The sequence below is a fragment of the Anser anser genome (assembly GCF_964211835.1).
Source record: "Anser anser genome assembly, chromosome: 34".
NCBI classification, from domain to species: Eukaryota; Metazoa; Chordata; class Aves; order Anseriformes; family Anatidae; genus Anser; species Anser anser.
This window is the reverse complement of record NC_139755.1, coordinates 593,081-605,642: the sequence shown is the minus strand read 5'-3', so window position 1 is coordinate 605,642 and position 12,562 is coordinate 593,081. Positions and strand designations below refer to the sequence as shown.

At 58.4% G+C, this 12,562-nt stretch overlaps 1 protein-coding gene across 1 annotated transcript in view; it reads right to left on the bottom strand.

Annotated features, from left to right (window-relative positions):
• Window positions 1-12,352, bottom strand: part of CHD8 (chromodomain helicase DNA binding protein 8) — a gene marked incomplete at its 3' end in the record, with an annotated part of 33,987 nt that extends 21,635 nt beyond the window's left edge. Inside the window, exons 1-13 of the mRNA XM_083815039.1 lie at window positions 11,959-12,352; window positions 7,955-8,344; window positions 6,164-6,540; window positions 4,745-4,859; window positions 4,464-4,658; window positions 4,250-4,318; window positions 4,101-4,156; window positions 3,597-3,714; window positions 2,864-2,947; window positions 2,629-2,766; window positions 2,411-2,536; window positions 2,065-2,304; window positions 699-875 (exon numbers count right to left, since the gene is read on the bottom strand). Of these exons, the coding sequence (XP_083671165.1) occupies window positions 699-875; window positions 2,065-2,304; window positions 2,411-2,536; window positions 2,629-2,766; window positions 2,864-2,947; window positions 3,597-3,714; window positions 4,101-4,156; window positions 4,250-4,318; window positions 4,464-4,658; window positions 4,745-4,859; window positions 6,164-6,540; window positions 7,955-8,344; window positions 11,959-12,300 (2,427 nt within the window). The 5' untranslated portion in view covers window positions 12,301-12,352. The remainder of the gene's footprint in view (window positions 1-698; window positions 876-2,064; window positions 2,305-2,410; window positions 2,537-2,628; window positions 2,767-2,863; window positions 2,948-3,596; window positions 3,715-4,100; window positions 4,157-4,249; window positions 4,319-4,463; window positions 4,659-4,744; window positions 4,860-6,163; window positions 6,541-7,954; window positions 8,345-11,958) is intronic.
• Between the last annotated feature and the right edge of the window lie 210 nt (window positions 12,353-12,562).

Sequence of the window (12,562 nt, the reverse complement as noted above, 5' to 3'; positions counted from 1 at the left end):
ACCTCCAAACTCAACCAAAAACCCCCAAAACACCTTCAGAACCATCTCCAAGGGATGTGAGATGAGCCCAAACACCTCCAAACCCAACCAAGACCCCACAAACACCTTCAGGACCATCCCCCAAGGACCACGAGATGAACCCAAACACCTCCAAACCCAACCAAGACCCCATAAGGACCTTCAGGACCATCCCCAATGGACACAGGATGAACCCAAACATCTCCAAACCCAACCAAAACCCCACAAACACCTTCAGGACCATCCCCAAGGGACACAAGGTCAACCCAAACATCTCCAAACTCAACCAAAAACCCCAAAAACACCTTCAGGACCATCCCCCAAGGACCACGAGATGAACCCAAACACCTCCAAACCCAACCAAGACCCCACAAACTCCTTCAGGACCATCCCCAAGGGACGTGGGATGAACCCAAACATCTCCAAACCCAAGAAAGACCCCACAAGGACCTTCAGGACCATCCCCAAGGGACGTGGGATGAACCCAAACACCTCCAAACCCAACCAAGACCCCATAAAGACCTCCAAAACCACCTCCCGCCGCACGGCACCGACCCGAACACCTCCGGACACCACCAAGAGCCCCTCCAACACCCTCCAGGGAACCCAAACCTGACCCAAGGAGGGGTGAGGAGGTCTCCTCGTCCCGCCCCGCAAGGAAGCCTTCTCCAGGCCCTCACCAGGTCCATGTGCTTGAGGCTGTCGAGGAGCTTGCAGTTGCGGTTCTTGAGGCGGTGCGCCTCGTCGATGATGACGCAGCGCCACTCGATCTCCCGCAGCTCGGGGCAGTCGGACAGGATCATCTCGAAGGTGGTGATCAGCGCGTCGAACTTGTAGGCCCCGGGGATCAGGCGGCCCTGGGGGGGGGGAGAGGAAGGCTCCAGCCGCGGCTCCTCATCCTCGGGAGGTCCTCATGGGGCTTTTTGGAGGACCTCAAAGCCACCCTTGTCCTCCTTCTACCCTTAGGAAGGTCTCCAGGAGCTTCTGGAGGACCTAAAGGCCACCTCAGGAGGTTCTAAGGGGGCTTTTGGGGGACCTCAAAGCCACCCTAGCCCTCCTTCTACCCTTAGGAAGGTCTCCAGGAGCTTCTGGAGGACCTAAAGGCCACCTCAGGAGGTTCTCCGGGGGCTTTTGGAGGACCTCAAAGCCACCCTCGGCCTCCCTCCGCCCTCAGGAGGTTCTCCGGGGGCTTCTGGAGGACCTCAAAGCCACCTCAGGAGGTTCTCTGGGGGCTTCTGGAGGACCTCAAAACCACCCTTGTCCTCCTTTCTACCCTTAGGAAGATCTCCAGGAGCTTCTGGAGGACCTAAAAGCCACCTCAGGAGGTTCTACAGGGGCTTTTGGGGGACCTCAAAGCCACCCTTGCCCCCCTTCTACCCTTAGGAAGGTCTCCGGGAGCTTCTGGAGGACCTAAAAGCCACCTCAGGAGGTTCTACAGGAGCTTTTGGAGGACCTCAAAGCCACCCTCGCCCTACTTCTACCCTTAGGAAGGTCTCCGGGAGCTTCTGGAGGACCTAAAGGCCACCTCAGGAGGTTCTACGGGGGCTTCTGGAGGACCTCAAAACCACCCTCAACCTCCTTCTGCCCTTGGGAGGTTCTACAGGAGCTTTAGGAGGACCTCAAAGCCACCCTCGTCCTCCTTCTATCACAAGGAGGTTCTCCAGGAGCTTCTGGAGGACCTAAAAACCCCCCTCGGGAGGTTCTCCGGGAGCTTTAGGAGGACCTCAAAGCCACCCTTGACCTCCTACCATCTTCAGGAGGTTCCACAGGGCTTTCTGGAAGACCTAAAGCCACTCTCGCCCTCCTTCTACCATCAGGAGGTTCTCCAGGAGCTTCTGGAGGACCTAAAAACCACCTTTGGGAGGTTCTCCAGGACTTTTTGGAGAACCTAAGAGTCACCCTCACCCTCCCTCCACCACAGGAGCTTCCGGAGGACCTAAAAGCCGCCCTCGGGAGGTCCTCCGGGAGTTTTCGGAGGACCTAAGAGCCACCCTCGCCCTCCCTTCCACCACGGGAGCTTCCGGAAGACGCCGAAGACGCCCGTACCCGCGAGTCCTTGCAGTACATCTCGTACTGCTGGATCATCTGCCGCGAGGCCAGGCTGCCGTGGTAGACGATGCTGTTCATCTCCGTCCAGGTGTTGAACTCCCGCTCCCAGTTGGTGATGGTGGAGAGGGGCGCGATGACCAGGAAGGGGCCACGGATGCCCACGTTGTAGACCTCCTGCAGGAAGGCGATGGACTGGATCGTCTTGCCCAACCCCATCTCGTCGGCCAGGATGCAGTTCTGCCTGCGGGGTGGCACCGGGGACGCTGGGTTGGTGGCCCGTTGGCGGCCCGAAACCCTACGGGGACGGGCCCCGACCCCGTTTCCCCCTCGCCGCCCCGTTAACTCGCCTGTTGTACCAGTTGAAGAGCAACCAGTTGACCCCCTCCAGCTGATACTCCCGCAGCTGGTTGTGGTTCTTGTACTCGTGGGACAGCTCCAGCTTCTTCCAGGAGCCGGCTTGGGGACGGGGCTTGTTTTTTGGGGGGGAAAAATTAAAAGATTAGGGGACGACAGAGCGGCCGCCGCGGTGGGGAGGCGAGGAGAAGACGCGGCCGCTCTCACCAGGCGCTTGAGCTCGGGGTGCCGGGCCTGGATGCGCTTGAACTCGCCGATTTTCCCCTCGTCCACGTCCTCCTTCAGCTCCCAGGTGCTGTCCTCGTAGGGCAGGGAGCACCACTTCACCAGGTAGTAGACCACGGGCTGGAGGAGGAGGAACCCCAAAAGGACGGGGCCGTCAGGGGACGTTGTTTACGGGGTCGGGGGCCCGCCGCGTCCCCGTTCCTCCTTCCTCGCTCACCTCCCCGTTGTCCTTGTCGACGCTGTGCGACTCGTCCAGGATGCGGTCCACCTCCACGTAATCGGGGTTGAAAGGTTCCTCGTCCTTTATTTTTTTACGATTTCGTAAAAAAAAAAAGGCGGTGAGATACAAAGAATCCCCCCAAAAAACTCTTGAAAGCTGAGAATCCCCCAAAAACTCATCCCCGAACCCCCAAAATGTCCCCTCTGTTCCCGATCCCTTATTATTTTAGAAAAAAGATGTGGTGAGACGCAAAGAATCCCCAAAAAAACCTCTTGAGGGGTGAGAATCCCCCAAAAAACTCATCCCCGAGCCCCCAAAACATCCCCTCTGTTCCCGATCTTTTATTATTTTAGAAAAAAAGAGGTGGTGAGACGCAAAGAATCCCCCCAAAAAACTCTTGAAAGCTGAGAATCCCCCAAAAAACTCATCCCCGAGCCCCCAAAACGTCCCCTCTGCTCCCGATCCTTTTCTTTTTATGATTTTATAAAAAAAAAAGGTGGCGAGATACAAAAAATCCCCCAAAAAACGTCTTGAGGGGTGAGAATCCTCCCCAAAAACTCATCCCCGAACCCCCAAAATGTCCCCTCTGTTCCCGATCCTTTAATATTTTAGAAAAAAAAGGTATTTAGACACAAAGAACCCCCCAAAAAAACTCTTGAGGGGTGAGAATCCCCCAAAAACTCATCCCCGAGCCCCCAAAAGCGCCCCCCCCGGCCCCAAAACCGGGCACCTCGTGGAAGAAGTGCCGCATCTGCGTCATCTTCGTCTTGAAGCGCTTCAGCTTCTGGTGGATCCTCTTGTCCTTCTCCAGCTGGTCGATGGTGGCCCACTCGCAGTGCAAGTAGGAGCTACCGCGCGACGGTAAACCGCCGAGTAAATCATGAGTAAATCGCCCGGACCCCCAAACATCCGCGGCGTCGACACCCCCACGGCACCCACCAAAAAAAAAATCTCCTGGCAACCCTCCGGCGAAGCTATTTTGGGCCAAAAAAACGCGATTTCAACCCCCGGCCTCTTATTAAAGGGGGTCGTCGCGTCCTAGAAGCACCCCAAGACGTCAACAGGTCGTCCCGTTGAACGTTGGGCTCATCTACGCACCCCCCGGTTGGGTTTCTCCCCCCACCAATGCTGTAGAAGTCTACGAGAAGACTAAAACCCCATAAAAAGACCCCAAAAAAGGGTCTGAGAAGATGGCGAACCCCGCCCCAAGCCTCCATCTTGGCCGACCACTTACTAATTCTTATATTTGACGAAAAACTCTTCGGATTCCGTAAACTGCCCCGACGGGAGCTGCGGGGAGCAAGGCGGGGGCGTCAACGTTGGCCAAACGCCGTCCCCCCCCCCCCCTTTTTTGGGGTCCCCCCCACCCGGAGGGTCCCTCACCTCCTTCTTGACCACCCGCATGGAGAGGACCTTGTCCACGATGGCCGCATCCTCCTCGCTGGGGTTTTCCTGGAGGAGGAGGAGGAGCAAACGGAGACGAAACGATGAAGCCCGCGGCGAAGGCGGAGCTAAAAACGGGACGCGAAGACCCCCCCCCCCACCCCCCAAAACCCGGGAGGGGGGGGGTTTAAAAAGAGAAGACCCCTCCCCGCACCACAAAAAACTGCATGGAGGGCAACGTCTCGCCCTCGGGCTCCGGTTCCGGGGCTGGGGGCTGCGGGGCCGGGGGCTGCTCGGGCCGCACGGGCCCCGTCACGTCCAGCTCCTCGTCCTCCTCGTCGTCAGTGATCTTGATGTCCAAGTCCTCGGTGTACTTCTTGCGCTTCACCTGCCGGTTGGAGCGCCGCTTCTGCGGGGAAGGAAGGAGGCGGTGAGGGGGGGCCACGCCCCCGTGGAGACCCCCCCCCCCCCCCCCAGTGGCCTTCGTCTCCGTACCTGCACGCTGGTCTCCTCTTCCTCCCGCGGCGACTGCGCCGGCATCACCTCGGCGTCGGAGTTGTCGGAGGAGGCGTTGCGCTTCCGCTTCTTGCCCACCACCGGCGTGATGGTGCTGGGGGACACGGGGCGGGGGGTTAGGAGGACAGGGGACAGGCGGCTCGCCCGCGGGGTTGTCCCCAAAAGCGGGGATTTGGGGCAAAAAGGCCAGGAATTGGGGCAACGGGGAGGAGGTCGGGGCAAAACGCGGGGAGGTTGACGATGAGAACCAAGGGTTGGGGGCAACGGGGGCGAGGGGTGGTGGGACGAGGGTTGGGGACAACGAGGCCCAAAGGTTGGGGTCAACGAAGCCAAAATTTGGGGTCAACGAGGCCAAAATTTGGTTTAGGGGCCAAAAACGCCGATGGTGGGTGCAACAGAACCGACGTTGGAGTCAACGATGAAGGTCAACGTTGGCCGTGAGGGTCAACGATGGACATAATGAAGACCAAAGTTGGCCATGAAGGTCAACGATGGACATGACAAAGGTCAACGTTGGGCAAAAAGGTCAATGATGGACATGATGAAGACCAAAGTTGGCCATGAAGGTCAACGATGGACATGATGATGGTCAATGTTGGCCATGAGGGTCAACGATGGACATGATGAAGGCCAACGTTGGCCAAAAAGGTCAACAATGGACATGACAAAGGTCAACGATGGCCACAAGGGTCAACGATGGCCACCACGAAGACCAACGTTGGCCTCAAGGGTCAATAATGGACATGACAAGGGTCAATGTTGGCCACGAAGGTCAACGATGGCCACCACGAAGACCAACGATGGCCACAAAGGCTCAACGATGGCCACCACAAAGACCAACGATGGCCACAAGGCTCAACAATGGTCTCAATGATGACCAACGTTGGCTACAAAGGTCAACGATGGCCACCACAAAGACCAACGATGGCCACAAAGGCTCAACGAAGGCCACCACGAAGACCAACGATGGCCACAAGGCTCAATGATGGCGTCAACGATGGCCAACGATGGCCACCACGGAGACCAACGATGGCCACAACGGTCAACGATGGCCACAAGGCTCAACGATGGCCACTACAAAGACCAATGTTGGCCACAAAGGCTCATCGATGGCCTCAACGATGGTCAACTTTGGCCACAAAGGTCAACAATGGCCACCACGAAGACCCATGTTGGCCACAAAGGCTCAACGATGGCCACCACGAAGACCCATGCTGGCCACAAAGGTCAACGATGGCCACCACGAAGACCCACATTGGCCACAAAGGCTCAACGATGGCCACCACGAAGACCCATGTTGGCCACAAAGGCTCAACGATGGCCACCACAAAGACCAACGATGGTCACAAAGGTCAACGGTGGCCACCGTTTGGCTACAAAGGCCCACCCCGTCCTCACCTGGGTTTGCTGCGCCCCTTGCTCTTGCCGGAGCCCCCCTGCCCCTTGCCCTTGCGGGGCCGCTCCTCCTTGGGACCGCCACGCTCGCCGGCCCCTTTCCGCCGCCGCTTGCGCTCGCCCTCCTCCTCGGGCCGGACGCTGGGCAGCTCGTCCTCGTTGAGGACCCGGGGGATGTTCTGCTCGCCCCGGGCGCGGGCGCGGGCGATGGCCTCGGCCACGATGCGGTTGGCTTTCTCCTGCTTCTTCTGGTGCTCCAGCTTGCGGCTCTCCTCCGAGGCGCCCCGCGAGCCGGGGGGGCCGGCCAGGGCGGCCACCTCGGTGCTGCTGAGGACTTTGACCACCGACAAGCCCGCCGAGCCGCCCTGCGACGAGCCCGCCTGCGAGGGGGGGGGGGGGGAGACAATCCCAAAATGGAGGGGCCTCTCCGGTGTGATAGGTTCTCCGTGGAGGACAACCCAAATGCGCTCTTCTCCACCCCAAAACCAACCCAATGGCATTTATCCCACACAAAACCAATGCAAATATGCTCATTTCTACCCAAAAACAACCCAAATGTACTCTTCTCTACCAAAACCAACTTAACTGTGCTCATCTCCACTCAAAAACAACCCATCAGCATTTATCCTACTCAAAATCAACCCAAATGCGCTCATTTCTACCCAAAACTAACCCAAATGCGCTCATTTCTACCCAAAACCAGCCCAAATGTGCTCATCTCTACCCAAAAACAACCCAAATGTGCTCATCTCTACCCAAAAACAACCCAAATGTGCTCATTTCTACCCAAAAACAACCCAAATGTGCTCATCTCTACCCAAAAACAACCCAAATGTGCTCTTCTCCACCCCAAAATCAACCCAACGGCATTTATCCTACCCAAAACCAACCCAAATGTGCTCTTCTTCACCCAAAACCAACTTAATTCCGCTCATCTCCATCCCCAGAACCAGCCCAAATGCGCTCATTTCTACCCAAAACCAACCCAAATGCGCTCATTTCTACCCAAAAACAACCCAAATGCGCTCATTTCTACCCAAAACCAGCCCAAATGTGCTCATTTCTACCCAAAAACAACCCAAATGTGCTCATTTCTACCCAAAACCAACCCAACGATGCTCATCTCCATCCCAAAACCAACCCAAATGTGCTCATTTCTACCCAAAACCAACCCAAATGTGCCCATCTCCACCCAAAACCAACCCAACTGCGTTTATCCCACCCAAAACCAACCCAAAAGTGCTCATCTCCACCCTAAAACAACCCCAAACCCCTCCTCCCACCCCAAAACCACCCTACGATGCTCATCCCACCCCAAACCCCCTCCTCCCACCCCAAAACCCCTTATTTCACCCCAAAACAACCCAACGATGTCCACCCCACCCCAAAACCACCCAACAATGCCCATCCCACCCAACACCGCTCTTCTTCACCAAAACCACCCCAAAACCCCTCCTCCCACCCCAAAACCCCCCCAAAACCCCCTCCTCCCACCCCAAAACTTTTCCTCACCCCAAACCCCCCGAAACCCCCTCCTCCCGCCCCAAAACCCCCCCAACCCCCCTCCCCCTGCCCCAAAACCCCCCAACCCCCCTTCTCCCACCCCAAAACCCCCCAAAACCCCCTCTTCCCACCCCAAACCCCCCCGAAACCCCCTCCTCCCGCCCCAAAACCCCCCAAAACCCCTTTCCCCGCCCCCAACCCCCCCCAACCCCCTCCCCTCCCCCCCCGCCCCCCCAAACCCCCTCGTTTCCCCCCAAACCCCCCCCCAAACCCCCCCCGCCCCGAACCCACCTGCGGCTGCAGCACCACCTTGAGCGGCACCGTCAGGCGCTGCCCCGCGCCCCCCACCACCTGCGGCACCACCGCCACCGGGGCCGCCCCGCCGCCGGCGTTGGGGGGCTGCTGGAGGAGCTGGATTTTGGGGGGGGTCGCGGCACCCCCCCCGCCTTGCCCGGGGGTCCCGGGGGGCTGCTGGACCTGCAGCTGGATGGTGACCACCTTGGCCGGTTGCCCCGGTGCCCCCTTGGACTGGCCCAGGGCGGCCAGCTGGTTGCCCTGCAGGACGATCTTGCCGGGGAGGCTACCGAGGACCAGGTGGCGTTGGCCCTGGGGGGGCGCCGCCGAGCCGCCCCCAGCCGCGGGGGGTTGTTGGAGGACCAGGGTGATGCGTTTCGATTCGCCCTGCAAGATTTTTCGGGGCGCGGGGGGGCTTAGGGGGGGAGAAATACGCCAGAGAGCCCGAAAAAAACAAAAGCCAAAGACCCAAAAACTTCTAAACCCCGGAGACCGCCAAAAAAACGAGCCCCGAGAACCCAAAAACACCCAAATGTGGAGACCCCGAAACAGCCAAACCCCAAAAACCCCAAAAAAACAACCCCAGAGACCCCAAAACCCAAACCCAAAGAACCCCCAAAAAAACAAGCCCAGAGAACCCAAAAAAACGAGCCCGGAAAAACCAAAAACACCCAAATGCGGAGACCCCAAAACAGCCAAACCCCAAAGACCCCAAAAAAAACAACCCCGGAGACCCCAAAACCCAACCCCGGAGACCCCAAAACCCAAAGAACCCCAAAAAAACGAGCCCGGAGAACCCAAAAAAAACGAGCCTGGAGAACCCAAAAACACCCAAATGCGGAGACCCCAAAACAGCCAAACCCCAAAGACCCCAAAAAAACAACCCCGGAGACCCCAAAACCCAACCCGAAAGACCCCAAAACGCCCAGCCCCAGAGAACCCCAAAAAAACGAGCCCGGAGAACCCAAAAACACCCAAATGCAGAGACCCCAAAACAGCCAAACCCCAGAGACCCCCAAAAAAACAACCCCGGAGACCCCAAAACCCAACCCGGAAGACCCCAAAAGAAATAATCCTGGAGACCCCAAAAAAACAAGCCCAGAGACCCCAAAACCCAACCCCGGAGACCCCAAAACCCAAACCCAAAGAACCCAAAAAAAACGAGCCCGGAGAACCCAAAAACACCCATATGCGGACACCCCAAAACATCCAAACCCCAAAGACCCCCAAAAAAACAACCCCGGAGACCCCAAAACCCAACCCGGAAGACCCCAAAACCCAACCCTGGAGACCCCCAAAAAAACGAGCCTGGAGAACCCAAAAACACCCAAATGTGGAGACCCCAAAACAGCCAAACCCCAGAGACCCCCAAAAAAACAACCGTGGAGACCCCAAAACCCAACCCGGAAGACCCCAAAAGAAATAATCCTGGAGACCCCAAAAAAAACAAACCCGGAGACCCCAAAACCCAACCCTGAAGACCCCAAAACCCAAACCCAAAGAACCCAAAAAAAAAAAAAACCCCGGAGACCCCAAAACCCAACCCCGGAGACCCCAAAACATCCAAACCCCAAAGACCCCCAAAAAAACAACCCCGGAGACCCCAAAACCCAAACCCGGAGACCCCAAAACCCAACCCCAAAGACCCCAAAACCCAACCCCGGAGACCCCAAAACCCAACCCCAAAGACCCCAAAACGCCCAGCCCCAGGGACCCCGAAACCCAACCCCAAAGACCCCCAAAAAAACGAGCCTGGAGAACCCAAAAACACCCATATGCGGACACCCCAAAACATCCAAACCCCAAAGACCCCCAAAAAAACAACCCCAGAGACCCCAAAACCCAACCCCGGAGACCCCAAAACCCAACCCGGAAGACCCCCAAAAAACGAGCCCGGAGAACCCAAAAACACCCAAATACGGAGACCCCAAAACATCCAAACCCCAAAGACCCCAAAAAAACAACCGCGGAGACCCCAAAACCCAACCCCGGAGACCCCAAAACCCAAACCCAAAGACCCCAAAACCAGCCCCAGAGAACCCAAAAAAACAAGCCCGGAGAACCCAAAAACACCCAAAATGGAGACCCCAAAACAGCCAAACCCCCAAAGACCCCAAAAAAAACAACCCCGGAGACCCCAAAACCCAAACCCTGGAGACCCCAAAACCCAAACCCAAAGACCCCAAAACCCAACTCTGAAGACCCCCAAAAAAACGAGCCCGGAGACCCCAAAACCCAACCCCGGAGACCCCAAAACCCAACCCTGAAGACCCCGAAGACCCCAACCCAAAAACCCCGACCCCAATGACCCCAACAACCCCAAAGACCCCAACCCGAAGACCCCGACCCAACGACCCCAAACCCAGTGACCCCAAAAACCCCAACCCCGAAACCCCAAAGACCCCAAGCCGAAGACCCCGAAGACCCCAACCCAAAGACCCCCAAAACCCCAATGACCCTAAACCGAAGACCCCAACCCGAAGACCCAAATCTGAAGACCCCCAACCCCAAGACCCCAAAGACCCCAAAACCCCAAGGCCCCAAATTCCCCAATGACCCCGAAGACCCCAACCCAAAGACCCCCAAAACCCCAATGACCCTCAACCGAAGACCCCAACCCGAAGACCCAAATCTGAAGACCCCCAACCCCAAGACCCCAAAGACCCCAAAACCCCAAGGCCCCAAATCCCCCAATGACCCCGAAGACCCCAACCCAAAGACCCCCAAAACCCCAATGACCCTCAACCGAAGACCCCAACCCGAAGACCCAAATCTGAAGACCCCCAACCCCAAGACCCCAAAGACCCCAAAACCCCAAGGCCCCAAATCCCCCAATGACCCCGAAGACCCCAACCCAAAGACCCCCAAAACCCCAATGACCCTAAACCGAAGACCCCAACCCGAAGACCCAAATCTGAAGACCCCCAACCCCAAGACCCAAGGCCCCAAATCCCCCAATGACCCCGAAGACCCCAACCCAAAGACCCCCAAAACCCCAATGACCCTCAACCGAAGACCCCAACCCAAAGACCAAATCTGAAGACCCCCAACCCCAAGACCCCAAGGCCCCAAATCCCCCAATGACCCCGAAGACCCCAACCCAAAGACCCCCAAAACCCCAATGACCCTCAACCGAAGACCCCAACCCGAAGACCCAAATCTGAAGACCCCCAACCCCAAGACCCCAAAGACCCCAAAACCCCAAGGCCCCAAATCCCCCAATGACCCCGAAGACCCCAACCCAAAGACCCCCAAAACCCCAATGACCCTAAACCGAAGACCCCAACCTGAAGACCCAAATCTGAAGACCCCCAACCCCAAGACCCCAAAGACCCCAAAACCCCAAGGCCCCAAATCCCCCCAATGACCCCGAAGACCCCAACCCAAAGACCCCCAAAACCCCAATGACCCTAAACCGAAGACCCCAACCCGAAGACCCAAATCTGAAGACCCCCAACCCAAGACCCCAAAGACCCCAAAACCCCAAGGCCCCAAATCCCCCAATGACCCCGAAGACCCCAACCCAAAGACCCCCAAAACCCCAATGACCCTAAACCGAAGACCCCAACCCGAAGACCCAAATCTGAAGACCCCCAACGACCCCAAAACCCCAAGGCCCCAAATCCCCCAATGACCCCGAAGACCCCAACCCAAAGACCCCCAAAACCCCAATGACCCTAAACCGAAGACCCCAACCCGAAGACCCAAATCTGAAGACCCCCAACCCCAAGACCCCAAAGACCCCAACCCCCAGACCCCAAATCCCCCAAAGCCCCCAAAACCCCAACCCAAAGCCCCCACCCAAATCCCCCAAATCCCCCAACCCCACAACCCCCCAAACCCCAAAACCCCCCCAAAAACCCCAAATCCCCCCGAAACCCCCCAAAACCCCAAATCCCCCCCGAAACCCCCTCAAATCCCCCCCCCAAAACCCCAAATCCCCCCCAAAACCCCCAAAACCCCCCCAAACCCCAAAAAAAACCCCGTAACCCCCCCCTCACCTGCCCCGGCGCCGAGGTGAGCGTGACGGCCGGTTTTAGGGGCGCCCCCCCGCCCCCCCCGGCTTTTAGGGGCTGCAGCACCAACTGCTTGACGGGGGGGCGGCCCCCCCCGCCCCCCCCGGACCCTATAACCGCCCCCCCCGACCCTATAACCCCCCCCGGCCCCGTTACCGCCCCTATAGGGCCGCCGGCCCCCCCGGGCCTTACGGGGGGGGCGGGGAGGACTTTGGCCAAGGTGATTTTGCCCCCGTTGACCCCCCCGGGGCTTATAGGGGAATTTTGGGGGGGGGGGGGCGCTTTTAGGATGACGATTTTGGGGGCGGGGGCGGCCGACACCCCCATAAAGGGGTTGCCCTGGCTCAGCACCTCGGGGTTTTGGGGTTGCGGGGGGGGTTGTGGGGTGGGGGGGGCTTCGTTTTGGGGGGGGGGCGGCGGCGGCGGGGGGGCGCGGGGTCGTTTTGGGGGGCCGGGGGGGGGCCCAACCCCAAAGCCTCCTCTATAGGGTCGCGGGCGTCGTCGCCCAGGGGATCGAGCCCGAAAAGATTGGGGTCGTCGAAGAGGTCCATGATGGGGTCGGCCATCTTCGGGGTGTCCCCCCCCCACC